This window comes from Scyliorhinus canicula, chromosome 7, assembly GCF_902713615.1.
Source record: "Scyliorhinus canicula chromosome 7, sScyCan1.1, whole genome shotgun sequence".
NCBI lineage: Eukaryota > Metazoa > Chordata > Chondrichthyes > Carcharhiniformes > Scyliorhinidae > Scyliorhinus > Scyliorhinus canicula.
In genome coordinates this window covers 132,403,746-132,425,540 of record NC_052152.1, presented here as the reverse complement: position 1 = coordinate 132,425,540, position 21,795 = coordinate 132,403,746, and the positions used below count along the sequence as shown (strand labels likewise).

Here is a 21,795-nt window from a genome sequence, read left to right as displayed (position 1 = left end):
TTTCCTTGTATTCCTTGCAATCTTCCATTTTGTGTTGGGCAGTGGCCACCCCAGGTGGCTACAACCCCCAAAAAGGACAAAGACCCGACAGAGAGTGCATCATACAGACCCATCTCTCTCTTCAACACGAATGCAAAAGTCCTAGCGAAAGCTCTGGCGAGGCACCTGGAGAGCTTTCTGCCAGAAGTGATCGCGGAAGATCAGACCAGGTTTGTCATGGGCAGATAAATAAGTGATCAGATGCCTGCTGAACGTAATAATGACCACATCCGGGGAGAGTGATCGTCTCCCTGGATGTTGAGAAAGCCTTTGATCGAGTAAAATGGAGGTACCGGAGTGGTTTGGGTTTGGAGCAGGATTCACCACATGGTTGATCTTGTGTACAGCGCTCCCATGGCGAGGGTGCGAACAAAAGCCATCGGCTCCGAATAACTTTTGCTGCAAAGGGAAACGAGACAGCAGGCCGTTATCCCCACTCCTGTTTGCACTGGCAATCAAACCACTGCCCAATCACCCCTAGTTCGGTGAAGTGGTGGACGAGCATTCGGAGAGGGGGCAGGGAGCATAGAGTTGACCTGCTCCTCTACATGGCTAACTCCCTAACCAGCATGGGAAAGATAACAGGACTCTTGCGGGAATTTGGTGCCTGAAGGGCCTGTTCTGTGCTGTTCTATGTTCTCAGGTTACAAACTCAACCTGGGAAAGAGCGAAATCTTCCCGGTGAACCCCCCCCCCCCCCCCCCTCCCCCCTCCCCCCGGGAGGAGAAACGGAGCTGAAAGAACAACCATTTAAAGTGACCCAAACCAAGTTTAGGTACCTGGGGATCCAAGCGGCTCGCACCTGGACGAAACTCCACCAATGGAATCTCTCCAGTCTGGTGGAAGAGATGAAGAGGGAACATAGAACAGTACAGCACAGAACAGGCCCTTCAGCCCTCGATGTTGTGCTGAGCCATGATCACTCAAACCCACGTATCCACCCTATACCCGTAACCCAACAACCCCCCCCCCCCCTAACCTTACTTTTTAGGACACTACGGGCAATTTAGCATGGCCAATCCACCTAACCCGCACATCTTTGGACTGTGGGAGGAAACCGGAGCACCCGGAGGAAACCCACGCACACACGGGGAGGACGTGCAGACTCCGCACAGTGACCCAGCCGGGAATCGAACCTGGGACCCTGGAGCTGTGAAGCATTTATTCTAACCACCATGCTACCGTGCTGCCCAATCACCCCTTGCAAAGATGGACTCACTCCCTCTTTCACTAGTAGCAATGCTATAGATGGTCAAAATGAATGTGCTGCCCAGGTTCCTCTTCACGTTCAGGTCATTCCCAATCTTCATCTCCAAATCCTTCCTCACCAGGAACGACAAGTTAATCATGGCCTTCGTCTGGCCAGGGGTGGGTGGGGAGAAGAGAGAGAGAGAGAGAGAGAGAGAGAGGGAGAGGGAGAGTCCCTAGGACACACAAGACAATCTTTTAGAATCTTACAGAGAGGAAGACACGTGGGAGGCCTGGCCTTACCGAACCTCCTATTCTATTCTACCACTGGCCGGCAAACGTGGAGAGGGTGGGGAATGGCTAAGGGAACTGGAGACGGACTGGGTCCAAATGGTGGCTTCCTGCTCGGGATGTCTCTCTGAGCGTTGGCCCTTGCACCATTCCTGCGCCAACCATAGGTTCACACCGGCAAGGATAGACGCCACATTTGGGGCGTGGAGGGAGGACAGTGGGACACAGAGTGAATGACATGTATGTGGACGATAGGCTGGCAGCCCTGGGGGAACTCTGAGAGGGGCTCCAACTCCCGAAAGGGAGTGAGCTCAAGTTGCACGACTTTCTCGGCAAGGAGACAAATCATTCCCCCACAGAACCGGACACATATTTCTGGACACAATGGTGGGCAGACTGGTTAGGGGTAACAAGTGTGGTGACATCTGTGAACTACCCATAGAAAAGGTCAAGACCCCACTTGATGAGACCAGATGGGATGAGGAAGGATACTCGCAGGAGGGGTCACAGATCCTTCCCATGGGCCAATTCAGAAAGGCGGACCATTCTAATCTCGCCTGAGAACTCAAGGTGGGGGAACAGGACTCCTCCCTCCCAGCAAAACTAATGTAATTAGAAACGACGTAAAGAATCCGGGCAGTAATTGAAAACATGTATATAAAGTTTTTTAAAATAAATTTAGAGTACCCAATTATTTTCTCCAATTAAGGGGCAATTTAGAGAATGGCCAATCCGCCTACCCTGCACATCTTTTTGGGTGGGGGGGGGGGGGGGGGGGGGGGGGAGGGTGAGACCCACGCAGACATGGGTAGAATGCGCAAACTCCACACGGACAGTGACACGGGGCCGGGATCGAACCCGGGTCATTGGCACCGTGAGGCAGCAGTGCTAACCATTGTACCGCCATGCCGCCCAATACATATGTAAAGTTGTGTAATTAAACATTAAAAATCCCAATCAGAACACTTTAAAAAAATTATACACACTAATGTAAATAATGTAGGGCAATGATAGTACTAGGACTACTGTCACAGATGAGGATGCAGCTTGTGACATTGTTATTGTTTTGGTTATTATTGCTTCTTTATAGTTCTGCAAAGTTTTTATATTAAGTGCAAAAATTCGAATAAAAATATTTTCCAAAAAACACAAGAACTAGGAGGAGTAGGCATTTCAGCCCCTCAAGCCCGCTCCGCCATTCAACACGATCATGGCTGATCTTATCTCGGCCTCAACTCCACTTTCCTGCCTGTTCTCCAAGTGGATAAGGCCATCAAAACCTACTGAAAACGGAGTTCAAAACATAGACTATGAAAGTCAAGATGCAATGGAGAATCTGTATAAATCCATAGTAAGATCAAAGCTGGAGTACTATGGATTATTTTAGTCTCTGCCCTACAGGAAATATGTTGAGGCAATAGACAGGTTACAATGCATATTCCAGAATATTGTCTGCTGTGAGGAAATAGAAATAAGAGGATTGGGAACATTTCTGATTGCCCCAAAATGATGTACAAGTTGTTAAGAGCTATTCAAATTCATTAAGCAATGGTAGACAGTAGATAGAAACAGATTGCAAATTATGATTGAGTAGTCTAGAACAAGGAGACAAAGAAACAAAATTAAATGTTAACGGTAAACAGAGAATAGGATATACTTATCGAGAGGACCGACAGACTGTGGAATGCTCTACTGCACCTTTGTGATTGAAGTAGAGACTGTATCAACATTTGGGAATAAGTTAGCTAGGTGTTCGAAAGGGATAAAAGTATATGACAACAGGGCAGGTATATGAGATTAGGACTACTGCTCATATGGAGAATAAAGAGGCACATTTGTTGGGTTGAATGTGCTCCTTCTGTGTTTCAATTTTGGTATAATTCCACCAGATAGTGTTCCCGTGCCATCTCTCAAGTAAAGGGTAGTTAAGATATTAAATACCAAACTCCCACACCCCTGGAGCAAATAAGATTTATTTTAAAATTAATTTACAGGATGTGTGCATCATTGGCCAGGCCAGCATTTATTGCCCATCACTAGTTGCCCTTGACAAAGTAGTGGTGAGCTGCAATCTTGAGGTGTAGGTACACCCACAAGACTGTTAGGGAGGGAATTCCAGGATTTTGACCGAGCGACATTGAAGGAATGGCGATATATTTCTAAGTCAGGATGGTGACAGAATGGTGAGGAACCTCCAGGTGGTGGTATTCCTAGGTTTTTGCTGCCCTCATCTTTCTAGATGGTCGCGGGTTTGGAAGGAACTTTTTTCTTTTTAAATTTTTTTTCTTTTTTTATAAAACGAGTACCCAATTATTTTTTTTCCAATTAAGGGGCAATTTAGGGTGGCCAATCCACCTAACCTGCACATCTTTGGGTTGTGGGGGTGAAACCCATGCAGACATGGGGAGAATGTGCAAACTCCACACGGACAGTGACCCAGGGCTGGGATTCGAACCTGGGTCCTCAGCGCTGCAGTCCCAGTGCTATCCACTGCACCACATGCCGCCCATCTAAGGAACCTTGATGAGTTAAGATGCAGTGCAGTAAATGGTACACACAGCTGCCACTGTTAGTGGGTGGTGGCAGGATTGAATTTTTGCAGAATAGCAAAAATGTGGGCTGCTTTAACCTGGATGGCGTCAAGTTTCTCGAGTGGTGTTGGAGCTGCACTCATCCAAGCAAGTAGAGTATTCCATTCCACTCCTGGCTTGCTCCGAACAGACTTTGGGGAGTCAGGAGTTGAGTTACTTGTAGCAGGACTCCTAGCCTTTGACCTGCTCTTGTAGTCACAGTATTTATATGGCTTGTCCAGTTCAGTTTCTGGTTAATGGTAAGCCCCAGGATCTTGATAGTGGGGGAAATCAGCGATGGTAATGCCATTAAATGCCAAATAGCAATGATTAGATTCTTTTGTTGAAGATGGTCAATGCCTGGCACTTGTGTGACATAAATGTTACTCATCATATATCAGCCCAAGCCCGGGTATTGTACAGGTTCTGCATTTTGACATGGCCTGCTTCAGTATCTGAGGAGTTGCGAACGGTGGTGAGCATTGTACAATCATCAGTGAAAATTTGTACTTCTGACCTTAAGATGGGTGAAAGATTATTGATGAAACAGCTGAAGATGGTTGGGCCTAGGACACAGACCTGAGGAACTCCTACAGTGATGTCCTGGAGCTGAGATGTTGGACCTCCAAACATCACAACATCTTCCTTTGTTCCAGTTATGACACTAACCATCAGAGAGCTTGAGTCGGGTTTTGAAAATCACTTATTGTCACAAGTAGGCTTCAAATGATGTTACTGTGAAAAGCCCCTAGTCACCACATTCCAACGCCTGTTCGGGGAGGCTCCTTGATGCCACAGTCAAATGCTGCCTTGATGTTGATAGGACACAAAATAATTAGTTTACCTGACAGAACTGTAAACTGCAGGAGGGAGTTAAGTGGCTATAACTGCTATGTCCTACAATTATATACTCAAGTGAGCGACCAACAGTCAAGATGGAACAGAATTCAAAACAATAACTACACCCATTCCAAGCAGGATGGTTCAAATTTGGGAGCCATAAAGGCGAGGCCTATTATGGGAAATCACATCAATTAATCCAAACTATGCAGGCGATTTCCTAATGGATTTGGGAATTGAAATGCATCAGAGTACGTCCAGGCCAGATGAGTTGCAATGGAGGCCCCAAATTGAATAAGTTAACTCAAACAATGTGTGCAATCGTCCCAACATTTTGTCAGTTTCAGATTAAAACCAGGAATGGTGAGGAACTGGAGGGCAGCTGGTATCCATTGAGTCAAAGCCTAGCAAATCAGTGCCTTCCAAGGCTAAGAATTTGCCTTGGCAGCAAGCCATCCACTAACCAGATGATAATTTGATCAGGGTGGGGTGTGTGTTGGATACAACGTCACATTATTGTGATTAATTGTAGCCATCTATCAGTTCAAAGAACTGAACATACACGAGATAAAAGCAAATTACTGCGGATGCTGGAATCTGAAAGGAAAGGAAAAATGCTGGAAAATCTCAGCAAGTCTGGCAGCATCTGTAGGGAGAGAAAAGAGCTAACGTTTCAAGTCCGATGACTAAAGAGTGACAAAGAGTCATCGGACTCGAAACGTTAGCTCTTTTCTCTCCCTACAGATGCTGCCAGACTTGCTGAGATTTTCCAGCATTTTCCGTTTCGTTAAACATACATGATTGCCATCGAGGGAATTTGATGGCAGCAATGAGAATGCACAAAAGTATTACAGCAACACAGTATTTAATGTTAATTGTAAAAACTCAAACTTGTAACTATAGTTACAATACAATCAGCCTTTACACTATACAAAAAACCTCATTCTTGTACACCATTTAATAAAAAATGCTTGGTAATACGATTCGGCATCAAAACAAGGGAAGTGCAAAGGCAAGAATTCCTGATGCAGGGCATTTCTTTCACCATAAACCAAGATGGAGGAGGAGGAGGAGATGGCAAAACAAAGAAAAAGATATAACACATTCAGGAAACGCTCAAAACCTCTTTTACAGAGACTTGAGGGCAATGACTTGCATGCGGCACAGTACACTCCCGTAAAGATGCTTTGCAAGTTGTTCCAGCTCAACATAAGCAATACTAGTGTGGAAACATTTCAGCTACTGCACCCAGCCAGGTATAGCTCACTTCCCTCATTCACTGTCAGTGCAACATCATTGGTCCCAGTCCCCATTCACTACAAGATTTGAGAGTGCATCATCGGGACCAGTGGCGGGCGTCTAGAGCACTGAATGAGTCGATGACCAATGTGATCAGTACTGATATGGGCATAGACTGGCAGCAACACATCTCCATAGCACTTTTCAAGATGAATTCAGCACCAAAAATAGTTAGATGGAGATGTTATGTATTCCTGCATTACCTTGGAAGTACCCTGCAGTTCCATCTCCAAGCCCTTACCCACTTAGCAATCAGCAGATATGGAACCCGTAGCAGCTGGTTTGAGGATTAAAAACATTCAAATTAAATTTGAAAACAAAAAGCTTTAATTCTAACTCATATTTTCTGTGTTTTCAACTCTGAATATCAAATCACTAGCAATTTTAGTGGTATGAACTGCCTTCTCAGTGCTATCGGACTCTACAACAGTGTTCCCAATTACCGTGCAAGTTTAAAAAGGGAGGGTAAAAAGGTGTCTCTATACAAACAATCGAGCTGAGTCCCATCTGCTGGCCTCAAGCACGGTTGCACCTTCCTGGTTAGATTTCCTGCAACTAACCTGGCTCAGTTACTCACAAAAAAGTGTGTGGGCGGGCGGGGGATAAGTAGTGAATCAATACGTGCTCTGCTCAATTCCCCTCTCCGTACATGTGGGGAGTCACCGTGCTTCCCGCCAATGAGCAGAAGTCAGTTATTAACCAGTTAAGAAAGCAGCTCAGTGCAGCTTTCAAAGTGCAAATGGAAAAGTAGCTGCATGTCGGAAGGGGAAAAATAGGAGGGAGCTCTGCAAGTTTAAAAAAATTTAAAACGTGCCTGAAATCAGTTGAAACATATCCGAAAGCATTGCGTTCACACACTTTCTAAAGCATACAAACGTATGTCAGTTGGGCATATTAATACAAAAAATCTGTACAGAATTAGAAAGGTGAGGAGCGCATATTAAAAATAAAAGATACCAAGTCGTAACTGTTTCCAACTTTGAAAGTTCATTTGTAGAAATAGAACTGTGTTAGCAAATAAAAAAGATTTTGTCAAGAATCAAGAGGGAGTTTTAAAAAGAAACTTTCCCAATAGTTTTTTGATCCAAAAATAGCTGTAGATTGTTCAGGAAATATGGGCAGGTAAGGCTTGCGGTCTCCAGCTTTGTTAGTGAATTCCCCCCCCCCCCTTCCCTTCCCCTCATTTATAAAACCTCTGTTGCAGATCTATACACATATTTAACAAACAGGAAGGTGCTCTGCATCCTCCAGTCCAGATCCAGCCTGTAGACCAAGGCAATGCCCACGTCACCGCTAGGTATCGCCTCCACCTTGTGCGGGACTCGGGCTCACCAGACGCATCACCAGTTCGGGACTGCGTACGGTTAGGAAGTTGGACAACTTGGTTAGAAAGGTTCTCAGTTTATAAACGAGGTGGTGTTTTCAGGATTATTCCGGAGCTCGGCACTGGCAAAAAACCTCACGTCACGGTCTCGGTCTGATTGCAGAATCAGAACAATTTCTTCGACAGCTTCTACGTGAGGGTTCTCGGCCTCTGTGAAATAGGCTGGGAAAGAACAAAGAATCAGTACTGCATTAATCTTTTAGTCACTTAAAATGATATAGCGCAGGAGGAGGCCATTAAACCCAGTTCCACTCTTGTCTTTCAACAGTCCTCCAAATTTATCCTTTTTAAATACATCTTTGCTTCAGGGCAGTGCTTTGCAGATCTAGACAAACCACTGAATATACAAATTTCTCATTTCCCAAGGGCCATCCCACCAGCTTTTTGTTCCTGATTATTTTAAATCTGTCCCCTCCGCTTGCTGATCTTCTTGCCAGTGGCAACAGCTTCCTTGTAAGAATTTTGTTTGAAAATAATCTGCTAATTGTAGAAGCGGCATCTAATCAGGATTCAAAACTCAGAAATGACAAGTTTCTCTCTTCCACAGTCCCTCCTTTCGCTCTACGTTACCAATTCGTCACTGTGCCAGTTTCAGCAGACTCAAACTCCCCAGACAGTTCACTCACAAGACTACTCTTCAGAAATTGAATCCCATGTAGCAATGAGAGTTTTTTTCAGCATATTCACCACAGATCAGCTTGACCAAACACTCACTCGATGCCCAGACATGCACACTTCCTAGTAGGAAATGCAGGATAATAAATTAGAAGCGTAATAGTGTTTTTTTTTTTAATGTGTTCATGGAATGTGGCACTGCTGGCACGGTCAGCATTTACCGCCTCTCCCTAATTGCCTTTGAGAAGATGGTGGCGGGCTGGCAGTCCACTTGGTGTATGCATCCACAATGAGATTAGGTAAGGAGTTCTAGGATTTTGACCCAGCAATTACAAAATAATGCTAACAGTACCTGTTTGAAAAACTCTGATATACTTCCAGTTCCAAGTCAGGATAATGTGTGGCTGAGGCAAAAATGTAGGTAGTGGTGTTCCAACACACCTGCTACCCTTCCCTTTCTAGGAACTAAGAGGAGCTGTTGAAGCAGCCTTGTTGAGTTATTGTACTGCATCGTGTATACGGTACACACTCCAGTCACAATGGAATGGCGGTAGAGGGAGTGAATGTTTAAAGTGGTTATGGTGGGGAGAAGTCAGAGACAGTGGACAGGCTCTGGCAGATCAGGAGACTCAGCCTCTGACTTTCTCTTTTAGTCACAATATTTATGTGGGTAATCCAGTTCAGTTTTTGGTCAATAGTAAGCCCCAGGATGTTGATAATGAGTCATTTAGAAATGGTAATGCCATTGAATGTTAAGACTCTCTCAGCGATGGTCATTGCTTGACCACATGCACATGCATGGCATAAATGTTACTAGTCACTTGTCAACCCATGCCCAAATGTTGCCCAGGTCTTCCTGCATGCAGACACAGACTGTTTAGTACTTGAGAAGTTGCAAATGATACTAAACGCTGTGCAATCTTCATTTGAGCATCCCACTCCTGGCCTTATGTTGGAGGGAAAGTCATTGATGATGCGGCTGAAGATGGCTGGACGCGAACACTGTCTCCCAAGTCCAAAGCTGCAAAGGCCATTTGTGGTGCCTTTCCTCCCCCAAAAACGGCAGCCCGAGCTTAGATCAACTAACAGCACACTGATCCCTGGGCTTGGACAAGCAGGGGAACCTTTTGTAGGGCCAATACTACAGCTTATTCATGAACCCACTGGGGAACTTGAAGAACAGGGGTGGGATTCTTTGAGCCTCCGCGCCGAAATCACGATCAGCGTGGGGACGGAGAATGGGCATTGACCACCAAAATCCAGCACGACACGGCTGTAGGTATGGGCCCATTGATAGAGGCCCCTGCAGCGATTCTGCGAGGACAACTGGCCGAGTTCCCAACGGCATGGTTCGAACCACGTTTTGCCTGTTGGGAACTGCCGGCAGCGACTGCGGACTCAGTCCGCAGCTGCCCTGGGGGAGGCCACACAGACGGGCAGGAAACCAATTGGGCGGCACCAATAGGGGACCTACATTCCTGGTGCCGCTCCGCAGGCCGGGTCCGCCATGTCGCACGGGGTGGCCGCCGAAGCCCACCACCATGCGCATGCGCAGACTCCCGACAGGAAGTGCAAGGCCCCCTATCCGCAGCCAGAGCTGCGAGAAGCACTCCGGGGCTCTGCTAGCCACCTGCAATTTGCAGAATCACTCTGGACTTTCTTGAGGAAAGTCCAGAGTGAAACGCCCACGTTTTGATGCTGGTGTGGGGACATAGCCCCATTTTTGGAGAATCCCGCCCCATAATTTTAAAATAAACCTAGCAATTCATTAAGTTCATGGAGAAAAATGTAATAGTTTAAAGGGAGCAAAAACTATCCAGTCACAGCGATATACAGGACCGGCATTTGAAAATCCACTGATGGAAACTTTTCAGATTTAGCAGCAATGCATTTATATACCTGACGAGCAGTTGGCAAGCTCAGACAATTCATGTTTCGATAACCAGGCTCTTCACCCAAACTTAGTCCAAATCCAAGCAATCCTCCGATGGGACTAGTTGTTTTGCAGAATGGCTCATCAATTCCCAGATTTAATGACTAAAATGGGGTACAGGCAGGTAAACCGAGTGGCCAAAACTTTGGACACTGGAGGTCAATGTATAAGGTCAAATGCAAGGTCTACTCTGGAGCTTAGAGACGCATATGGGAATATTTTCTCAATGATGGAGGACTAGGATCTATGGAAGAGCAGGGATTTGGGTGTCCAGGATTTGTAAAAAAAAACAATACTGTGAACCTCTGGTGGGGGATCCTAAACTAAAGGAGATAATCTTACAGACAAGAGCGAGGCCATTTTGGAGTGGAATCAGGAACATGTTTTTCCACACAAAAGGATTGTGGAAGTCTTAAAGGACGGTGGATACTGGATAGTTCAATTACCGACACACACGCGGCGCACGCGCTCACACATCCCAGAGCAAGTTGCTCATTGCTTTAAACCACCAATACCCTCCTTTAAGAGCACTATGCATTTTCATATTTACTTTTCTCCAGCAGCGTATGCCTCAGTGCCTTGGCAAGCAGCACTCGGACATTCGGAACAGGATCAGTAGCCAAACCAAGCAGTCTTGGAAGCAGGTGTTCAACAAACTGGCTCACTGGCATGCATTCCTCCTCCACCACAGCCTGCATAAAAATGAGAGCGTCTTCTTAATTTTTTTCTTTTTAAAAAGCAACTATCGTCATCAATTAGGGCCCTTTAGGGCCATATCTCTTGTATTTAAAACACTTCCCTCGTTTTTTTATCCTGAAGGGCACTAACTTTTAAGTGATTACAATACCTACTTCATGGAGTGACCATGCATGAGCCTGAAAAGTGGGCACTAGCAAGATGGATGAAATGGGGGCAGGGGGTAGCATAAAACCAGCTACTCTCGATTCTGGTCCCATTCCTCTGGCCACAACCAAATATTCCTCGAGTCAGGGGTGAAAAATCTGGTGCCCATTTTAATTATAGAAGGAATTATTTTGCTCATTCATTCACTCACCTGACAGATGAAGGCAAATGCCTGACGTCCGATCCACTTGGAGCAGTGGCAAAACCGAAGTGTGAGCTCGTTCATGAAGTTCACGGCAAATGGGTCAGTGGCAGTTGCATAGAACTTCCTTAGGATCTCCACTACCTGTTCAATAATAACAGCAGCAAACAAGTTCTATTAGTGAAAACAAGCTCCAGTGCAGGGTGCAGCCTCTCCTAAACACCTGAATTTGGCCATCATTGTGGGGGCCTCAGGATATTATTTTGGTAACCTCCCCTCGGAGGCTGGAATAAAAACAAAATTCCGGGAATGCTCAGCTCAGCAGATCAGGCCGCATCCATGGAGAGATAACAAGTACTGACCTTTCTTCAGGTTTTGCGATGCTCTCAAAACCAAACAGGAGATGTGTTAGAGCACAAATGTTTGGGGTAAATAATCATTCAAAAGCAACTTCTACTGGAGAAGTGAACAAAGGAACATAGTAGGCCATTCAGCCCATCAAACCTGCTCCACCATTGAACAGGACAATAGCCAATCCATTACAATGCCTTCTCGTTCCCACACCCCTTATCCCTTAGTGTAATGGGCATTTAGAAATCAATCAATCTCTGCTTTAAATTACTGATCTTCCACAGCCCTCTGGGGGTGAGAATTCCAAAGATTCACAACCCTCTGCGTAAAATAAATTCTCCTCATCTCGGTCCTATGTTGAAATTGTGTCCCCTGGTTCTAGACTCCCCAACCAGGGGAAGCGTCTTGCCTGAATCTACTCTTTCTATCTATGTAAGTATCTTGTAGGTTTCAAGGAGATCCCCTCTCATGCTTCGAAACTCCTAGAGAATACAGGCCCAGTTATCCCAATTTCTCTTCTTAGGACAGTCTAGCCATCCCGGGAATAAGTCTGGGAAACAGCCATTACACTCCCTCTATAGCAATAATATCCTTCCTAAGGTAAGGAGACCAAAACTGCACACAGTACTGCAAGTATGGTCTAACCAAACTTCTGAACAATTGAAGCAAAACTTTGCTACTCCTGTACTTAATTCTCTTGCAACAATGGCCAACAGACCATTGGCTTTCCTAATTGCTTGCTGCACCTGTACATGTTAACCTTCAGTGACTTACCTACAAGAAAGCAGGTCCCTTCATACATCTACACTTTGAAATCTCTCACCATTTAAGAAATACTCTGCACATCCATTCCACCTACCAAAGTGGATCTCATTTTTCCACATTATATTCCATCTGCCATGTTTGTGTCCATTCATAAGAACATAAGAACTAGGAGCAGGAGTAGGCTATCTGGCCCCTCGAGCCTGCTCTGCCATTCAATGAGATCATGGCTGATCTTTTTGTGGACTCAGCTCCACTTACCGCCTGCTCACCATAACCCTCAATTCCTTTACTGTTCAAAAATCTATCTATCTTTGCCTGAAAAACATTCAATGAGGTAGCCTCAACTGCTTCACTGGGCAGGGAATTCCACAGATTCACAAGAAGTTCCTCCTCAACTCTGTCCTAAATTTGCTTCCCCTTATTTTGAGGCAATGCCCCCAAGTCCTAGTTTCACTCACCAAGTCTGTCCAAATCTTCCTGTAGCTGCTTTACATCTTCTTTACAACACACATTCCCATCTGCAAACTTGAAAATATTACATTTGGTTCCCACATCCAAATCACCGACATATATAGTGAACAGCTGGGACCCAAGTACTGATTCCTGCAGTACCCCACTAGTCACAGCTCTGTCAACATGCAAATGACCTGTTTATTCCTACTCTCTGGTTTCAGCCCTTTAGCCAATCCTTAATCCATGACAGTATATTACTGCAATCCTATGTGTGTGAATTTTGTTAACCAACCTCCTGTAGGGGTCCTTATTAAAAGTCTTCTGAAAATCCAAGTCTACTACTTCCACTGACTCTCCTTTATCAATTCTGTTAGTAACATCTCCAAAAAAACTCCAACAGTTTCAGCAAACATGATTTCCTATTCATAAAGTCATGTTGACTATGTCTAGTCAGATTATCATCCAACTGACCATTTGTCATATCCTTTAGAACAGATTCTAACATTTTTATTACGACATTTTTATTACAAGGCTAACAGGACTATAGTTTCCTGTTTTCTCTCTCCCTCCCTTCTTAAATAGTGCAGTGACATTTGCTACCTTCCAATCTGTAGGAACCAGTCCAGAATCTATGGAATTTTGTAAGATGATCTTGAATGCATCCACTATCTCTACAGCTACCTCTTTCAACACTTTGGGATATGAAATATCAGGTTCCAGGGACGTATCAACCGTCGGTCTATTGTATTGCCCAAGCTACATGCTTCGCTAGTCTCCTGATTAATAATTAATACCCCACATTACTGCATTAAAAATACAAAATGGGATCTGTGTCAAAACATAATACTACTTAACTCAATGACACTTTAACCAACGGCTATGCACAATACAGTCTATGCAATTACACTCGTGGACGCTCAAGAAAGCGCTTTACAGGTTCTTGAATTTTGAATTAAAGGCCCTTTTATACTTAAAGTAGATTATATGGACATTTTTCTAAGTTAAAGATGCTATATAAATGAAAATTGTTAGGGCAGCATGGTGGCGCAGCGTTTACCACTACTGCCTCATGGCGCCGAGGACCCGGGTTCGATCCCGGCCATGGATCACTGTCCATGTGGAGTTTTCACATTCTCCCAGTGTCTGCGTAGGTCCCACCCCCACAACCCAAAAAGATGTGCAGGGTAGGTGGATTGGCCCTGTTAAATTGCCCCTTAATTGGATACTCTATTTATTTATTTTTTTTAAATGAAAATTATTGCTGTTAGAAGTACCAAGGGATCTTTGACATCGGCCTAACCAGACCTTGGATCAACATCGACTTAAAGGAGCGCCTCAGACACTTGGTAATGCATTGAAATATCACCTATAAGTGGACCTCAAATCCATAACCTTCTGACTCAGGAGGAGAGAGTGCTGCAAATGAACATATAAATTGAGAGTAGGCCACTCGGGCCCTCAAGCCTGCTCTGCCATTCAATAAGATCACGGCTGATCGGATTACAACCTCAACCCCACATTCCTGTCTACCCCCAATAGCTTTTCACCCCTTTGTTAATCAAGAATCTATGTAGCTCTGCCTTAAAACAATTCAAAGACTCTGCTTCCACCTCCTTTTGATGAAGAGAGTTCCAAAGACAAGTTCCTGCTATTTTCCACTTCTATCGCGATAGGCTAGAGAAGCAGTCAATTGCTGAGCTAATAATTGAAGGCAACCCCATTTCAGAAATTGGAAATTAAAAATTAGTCAAGTACAAGTTGCAGGCTGGGGATTCAGTCATGAAGAGGGTCCCCAACAGCTGAAGACAGGTGCAAATTCCAAGTAAAGATAAATCAATGAGACAAAACAGAAATACGATTCAACAATAACTTGATACAGCAGTACTAGTGTCACACATACCAGTTTGAACGAAATCCACCGAACCTCAGCAACTTTATCAGAACACAGGGAGAGAGCAATGTGTCGCAGGTAGTCGTGCACATCATTGGGGTTGTAGAGTTCCAGTAGCAAAATTACTTGTCTGAAATAGGTTAAGAGCAATGTTTTAAAGTGGAAAAACACAAATTTTACTTATTCCACTTCAGCCCACACCTTTCCTTTTGCTTAAAGAATTAACTCTTCGCTACAGTTCCACCAGACGTCTTCAGGTAACTCACCATATAGAAAAGACTTGGTAAACGTAATGTCTGCAGCAGACATCAAACCTAGTGCACACAATAATGTGCTGTTCGTAAACCAGTGCACATTAAGTGAATTAGCACCCTTACCAGACAGGCATACTCAGGACAAGTACAGATTAGGGTTAGGAGAAAAAGATTTTTTGTCCCATACGATTTGCAGGTCACAGTTAGTCACAATGGGCTAAATCTCTGCGGTACAAGCTAAACTTAAGTGCTACATTTAAAAGCATTCATTCAAGCCCAACAAGGCTGCATTTGTTCCACTGAACCAGGTTCAGCAGTTCCTGATCTACAGGACAGTCAGGGTTCAATCAACCAATAATGCTAAAACAGTACGCGCCCACTGTCCAATACTTGAGTGATCTAAAGGCCTCTACTGTAGTTAACTAGGATTCACATAAAACAGGTATAATTATGATAACGAATCACAAGACAAGAACACACACCTTGCAGGTTTAGCACAGTGGCTAAACAGCTGGTTTGTAATGCAGAACAAGGCCAGCAGCACAGGTTCAATTCCCATACCAGCCTTCCCGAACAGGCCGGAATGTGGCGACTAGGGGCTTTTCACAGTAACTTCATTGAAGTTTACTTGTGACAATAAGCGATTATTATTATTATTATTATTAAACTTCACTTCACACAGCTCACATCACAGATGAGCCCACAGATGATCTGGTATCTTGCAACATCGAACATCTTTACAGTCTGCCTGTTACAAGTTGTCACTCAAATGTTACGCAATAAATACAGAAATTAAATTAAAATGCACGAACAGGCTGTGGCTTGGTGTTTAACATTCATGATCTAGTTCCAATCCACTGGTGCACCTATATCTCATATTCACCTCTTTTTCAACTGCCTACCTAACCTACTCTTAATGTATATAATCTGCTTCATTCTACGTTGTCCCATTTTAAGGAAAACACTTCCAAAAAAGCACTACTTTATTTCTTCATATCACATAACAGCCGACTGAATCTCTGATCTACCGTCTCTTTCACCTCAATAAGCCAAAATGTTTTTCCTAGACATCAAAACGATACATAAATACTGCAAAGTAGTCACTCTGGGGACAATAACAGGATGGCAGGTCTGACAAATGGTAAAGGCACTGGAGAACATCCTGTGCCCTTGAAACTGGATCGCAGAATAAGTCAGTGCTTCCCTGTGGAGAGGGCAAAGGAAAAGAGAAAACAGACACTGGAACAGGTGGGAGGCGGAATCCAATAGACGCAAGTCAGTTTGCGCTTCACTTTGTTTATAGTCCAAACAGTTTTAATACATGTCTGCTGTGACCAGCATTTTGATGGCACTTTTACTGCAGATATTGTTCTTAAAATCTTCTAAAATTTTTAACACATGTTTTGAGCATCGCATAAGTTACGAGGATACAGGTTTATACTTCACGTTTCCTTCTTTTTTTCTTCTTCTTCTTTTATTTTAATAAATTTTTAGAATACCCAATTCATTTTTTTATAATTAAGGGGCAATTTAGCATGGCCAATCCACCTACTCTGCACATCTTTGGGTTGTGGGGGTGAAACCCACACAAACACGGGGAGAATGTGCAAACTCCACACGAACCGTGACCCAGAGCCGGGAGTGAACCTTGGACCTCGGCGCCGTGAGGCAGCAGTGCTAACCACTGCACCACCATGCTGCTCCTTACTTCACGTTTCCTAACAAATAAGCTGAATTCAGACAACTAAACCAATGCTCTAATCCATTTTGAAGAATTGCTCTCAATCACACATGGTTGCCAGAGAACAGTTTCAGATTTGCTAGCAAACAAACCATACTTAGAATGTACAGAACACCTACTCTGCCAGCTCATATCGAAAGCGCCAATTCCGGCTGTTGTCTGTTACCATGAACTCCTGGAGCTGGTACAGGTACTCACGACGCTTGTCCATATGAAGCAACTGTGAACAGGAAGAATACAATGAGTTCCAGGGCAGACGGATACAACAAGCTAAACAAAATGCTAAATGGAAGTAGCCCATTCCTTCCTGAGCAGTCTTACAACCGGAAGCTCATCACTGTACTTAACAGTCTCTAAATCAAAATTCAGGAGAGCAGATAGGACAGAAGAGATTCCCTACTGAAGTTAATTAAAGATTTCCAATAAGAAGTGGAAAAGAAAGAGAAGAAAAACATTTAAATGAACAGTTTTATCGCAAAAGTATTTGCAGTGTGATTTGACAAAACACACAAAATTCAAAGATGGTACAGTAATATGAGGGCTTCAATGACCCGCATGCTGTAGTTTGAACATCTTACACATCGGTGGCTTACAACATATCAAAATTAACTACTGTTGTGATAAGTTAGACAGAGCTAGATAGATTCTTGATAAGTTGCCACAGGGAAACATGCGATTCCCACCAGGGCTGTTATCTGGATGATAGAAAAATAATGGATACACCACCCGCAGACTAAACCTATAATCTGGTTTAATTCACAAAGTAAGATTATTCAAACAAGCCAAAACAGAGGCAAATTCTAATAGCACAAGCCTTATATTATGCTGCTTTCGAACTGTCTTGACCATTTTAGAAAATAGATTCTAGTTCTTCTAGCTTCAGTAATCTCATAGGACTGAATTTTACCAGCCCTTTATGAATGGCCTGAGAAGCAGGAGGGGCTATCAAGTTGCGGGGGGGGGGGGGGGGGGGGGGGCGTCGTGCTTCCAAAGCCGTAGAATTTATCAGTGGCAGGGAATGTGAGGAGAGACCCCCACCCCCCGCCAGCAAAATTTCCCAGCCTCCCTGCGAGCTCAGCGTGGAGAGGTCCTCAAGATCAAGCACTCCGTGGTCATGAGGGAACTGTTATGACAAGGCCACCCTGCAGGGCTAATGTGATTGACCTTAGTGACCTCTAAAACACCTTACTTGAAAGGTCAACATCCATTTTCGACAATTATAGTTTCAGCAGTCTGCTGATCCCGGCGGCCCTCTGATTGGCCTCCAGCGCTTGGGGGCAGAATCTCGTCTTTTAATTAATTGCCTGACCACCATAAAATGTAGCCATGCATCTTTCTGGCCGAGGTGGGGCTGCCCCTTGCTTTCCAGTCCAACGTCAGGACCCCCACCATGCAAATGAAATTCAGCTCATAGAGAAACAGCCCCATAGCATATACATACACCCTCCAGGAAAATCCCTCAGCTTAGAAGTACGCCCACGCATGCAATCTCGAATTAAACCTAAAAACGTGGCCATTCTACCAATGCCGTTTTCTGTAAATTGCTTTTGAATAGGCCCAAATGCAAAATGGCTGTAAAAAGACTGATACCATAAAAAAAATCACTCAAAAACAGAATGCAGAAAATATAGCAAAAAACACAGGCAGATCTCAGCGAGGATGGGTTTATTTTTTTAAATCTCAAAAGGTTGCAATGAAACACCAGAAAAATGCTGTCTTGCTGTGCATGAAAATCTAATTAAAATTTGAAGAGAGCTGGCACAATAACAAGAAACTCCCATACATAAGGTTCTATAACTTGGGAATCTAAAATTCACACTTCGGCCAAGTAACTTACTTACACTTCTTTAACATCTGTCTGGGCGAGGATCTGGACAAAATAAGACCCTGGCACCTGTCTGAAACCTATGATGAAAACGAGTGTGCCTGGAAGCCAAGTATGGAATGGACTTGCTCTTCACCATTCACCATGGAAATTCACACATAGATTGTCATTTGAACAGGGTAACATGAGAAACCTTAACCCATAACACAGCTGATGGTCAGATTTGGTATCTAAATGAATCTTGGTGTCCAGATAATTCATGCCAACATTTAGTTTAAAACATTTCAAAACCATCTGCTGTGATGTAAATATTAACCTACCTTTTACTTTTACACCTACATTTATCTAGTCAGTTCTGGCAATAATCCAATATCAAAAGCAACACGTTGCTCAGAAGGTGACTCTAATGATGTTTACCTTCAAGAAGTCATACAGATGCTTTAGGACTCCAATTCTCACTTCATCCAGATCCTTTAGGAACCCATTGAAGATGGGAACCAGATCAGCTGCAGTTAACTGATCACCAAGGATCACAGCCAACTCATGTATAGAGAAGGCCAATGTCCGCCGTACCTTCCACTGTCAAAATATGAAAGGATATGCATCAGTAGCGTACTCATTCAGAAGGTTCTGAAGTGCTCATTTCCTTATGCAGAAGAATATTATAATTCCTATTATCCTATTGCTGTTTTTGGGAGCTGGCTGTGTGCAAAGTTCGGTCATGTTTTTTCTACATTCTAACAGCAATTACAGTACCGTTGAAGTACTTCTGAAAGAAGCTACATAATTGCAGGTTTGTTCTTTTACACAGATATATTAAACTATTTCCAAAATCAAAACAAAGAATGCTAATTCTGTAGCACAATCGTTTGAAACTTTACATGGAAAACACTTGCCCCTAGAGTCTGAAACGAAAGAGAAAATGCTGGAACATCTCAGCAAGTCTGGCAGCATCTGTAGGGAGACAAAAGAGCTAACGTTTCGAGTCCGATGACTCTTTCTCATGACCTTTTGGTCCCCCGAACTTGAAAAAAAAAGGCTGCGACCATATTTTTAAAATGCAGCCGCACGGTTTTGCGCACGCGCTCCGATAATCGGGCACGCATGCGCAGTGCGGCCAAATTTTTTTATCTGTTCCTGGCCATTTCAAAGGCCGTTCGCAGGCGGCATTATTAAAAGTCCGCTGCTGCATGTGGATTTGCTCAAATGGGAGCGCCACAACAGACGGCTCCGCGACCCTCCCGATTTGCGCGATCGGGAGCACCACGACAGACGGCTCCGTGACCCTCTCGACACCCGCCAGCGACCCATCCGCGGGTTGCGCCCCTGAGCTTGACAATGCCTGTGCTACAGTAATCGTCTTAAAACGTGGAATCTTATCATGTCATCCATTCAGCTATTAATTGGAAATTCAACATTTTTTCTAAAACGTTATCCCGACGGATACCAGAACTAAATTGGGGACTCTGCAGAATTTTAAATCACAAGCTGAGACAAGTACACTGGGTTTGGTCAGAGTTCAAATGATCAAGATTTCACAATGGCTTTTGCTGTATTTATGGAAAGTAAATAGCTATGTCTATTGCTCAAGTTTTCCTCGAAAGGGTATGTTTGAATGCCTTGCAAAAGCAGAAAAGTTAGAAGTAGATATAAAAGTAGGAACTAAAGAAGCAGACATAGTTGTTATATTGGGTCAACATTTAAATCTTGAGGAAGGGTAACCCAGATGCTCCGCAGGTTGAGTTAGCTAAGATGCAGTTGCAGGTGAAGCAATTTGAAGTAGTAAAATAAATTTTGCAAAAGTAACAGCAGATTGAAAATCCACTAATGTAACATCTTTGTTCAAGGAAGGAGTGAGACAGAAAGCAGAAACCTTAGGCCAATTAACCTAATGCCTGTCATTGGGAAAACAATATTAAAGAGGATATTTAAAAATCATAATCGAGTCAACATGATTTTATTGAAATGAAAATCATGTTTGACAATTTTACCAGAGTTCTAAGGATGTAACAAGCAAGGTGGGTATAGTGGGACCAGGATTGTCAAAAGGCATACGATAACATGCCACACAACAGATTACTGCAGAAGATAAGAACTTAGCTATGAGAGGTTGAATAAACTTGGTTTGCTCTCACTGGAACAACGGAGGTTGAGGAGCGACCTGATAGAGGTCTACAAAATTATGAGGGGTATAGTCAGAGACTTTTTCCCAGGGCAGAGGGGTCAGTTACTAGGTGGCATAGGTTTAAGGTGCGAGGGGCAAGGTTTAGAGGAGATGTACAAGGCAAGTTTTTTTTATACAGAGGGTATTGAGTGCCTGGAACTCGCTGTCGGAGGAGGTGGTGGAAGCACGGACGATAGTGACGCTTAAGGGGCATCTTGACAAATACATGAATAGGATGGGGGGAAATAGAGGGATATGGACCCCAGAAGTGTAGAAGATTTTAGTTTAGATGGGCAGCATGGTCGGCGCAGGCTTGGAGGGCCGAAGGGCCTGTTCCTGTGCTGTACTTTTCTTTGTTCTTTGTTCTTATTGTGTTGGGGATGATGATCTATTAACTTGGACAGAGAACTGGCTAACCAACAGGAAAGAGTAGGGATAATTTAAAATAAATAAAGAGTCAGGGTGGCAAACTGCTACTAGTGGAGTGCCACAGGGGTCAGTGCTGAGCCTCAACTATTTACAATTTATAAAATTACTTGGACAAAGGTACCAACTGTATTGTAGCCAAATTTGCGAGGTAGGAAAGCAAGTTGTGATGACGGTACAAAGAGTCTATAAAGGGACACAGATAGGTTACATGAGTAAGCAAATATTTGGTAGATACGGCGATGAGTGTAGGAATTTCACATATATTGTATTAAATTTATTTGGTGCAGTAAGGGTTAGTGCATTTGACTGCTGCACTACTGTTTTAATAAATCCTGGTTTGCAAGACAGCTAGGCATTCTGGAGCGAGTAGTGCAGTTAAAGCATCGTAAAAATTTGGGCTAATGGACTTTTATTTATATTAAGAGGGTTCCCTGTGGAGTAGTTCATTAGAAACATTGTGTTCAGCTTAGTAAAATGATGAAGTTAATGGGAGGAGCCACAGGCTGAAGCAGTCAGACATGAGGTTCAGAGTTAGTCTGTGGCTGGAAGGCAAGCTGAGACGCAGTTTCTTAAGAAATACAGCCAGAGATTCTGCATTATTCTGACAGGGGGGTCAGGCCTCTTTCTTTAAAGCAGTCTCAAAAGATCTCTCTTTCTCAAAAGGGAGCATTGAAGACATCTCTGGACAGCAAATATTCCTGAGCGCTAACTATATTTA

At 43.8% G+C, this 21,795-nt stretch overlaps 1 protein-coding gene across 2 annotated transcripts in view; it reads right to left on the bottom strand.

Annotated features, from left to right (window-relative positions):
- Positions 1-5,776: 5,776 nt before the first annotated feature.
- Positions 5,777-21,795, bottom strand: part of ppp4r1l (protein phosphatase 4, regulatory subunit 1-like) — a 95,217-nt gene continuing 79,198 nt past the window's right edge. For both annotated transcript variants that reach the window (XM_038802958.1, XM_038802959.1), the window contains exons 15-20: positions 18,902-19,063; positions 16,779-16,879; positions 14,674-14,794; positions 11,214-11,348; positions 10,710-10,851; positions 5,777-7,773 (exon numbers count right to left, since the gene is read on the bottom strand). In XM_038802958.1, coding sequence (XP_038658886.1) covers positions 7,625-7,773; positions 10,710-10,851; positions 11,214-11,348; positions 14,674-14,794; positions 16,779-16,879; positions 18,902-19,063 — 810 coding nt within the window. In that variant the 3' untranslated portion in view covers positions 5,777-7,624. The remainder of the gene's footprint in view (positions 7,774-10,709; positions 10,852-11,213; positions 11,349-14,673; positions 14,795-16,778; positions 16,880-18,901; positions 19,064-21,795) is intronic.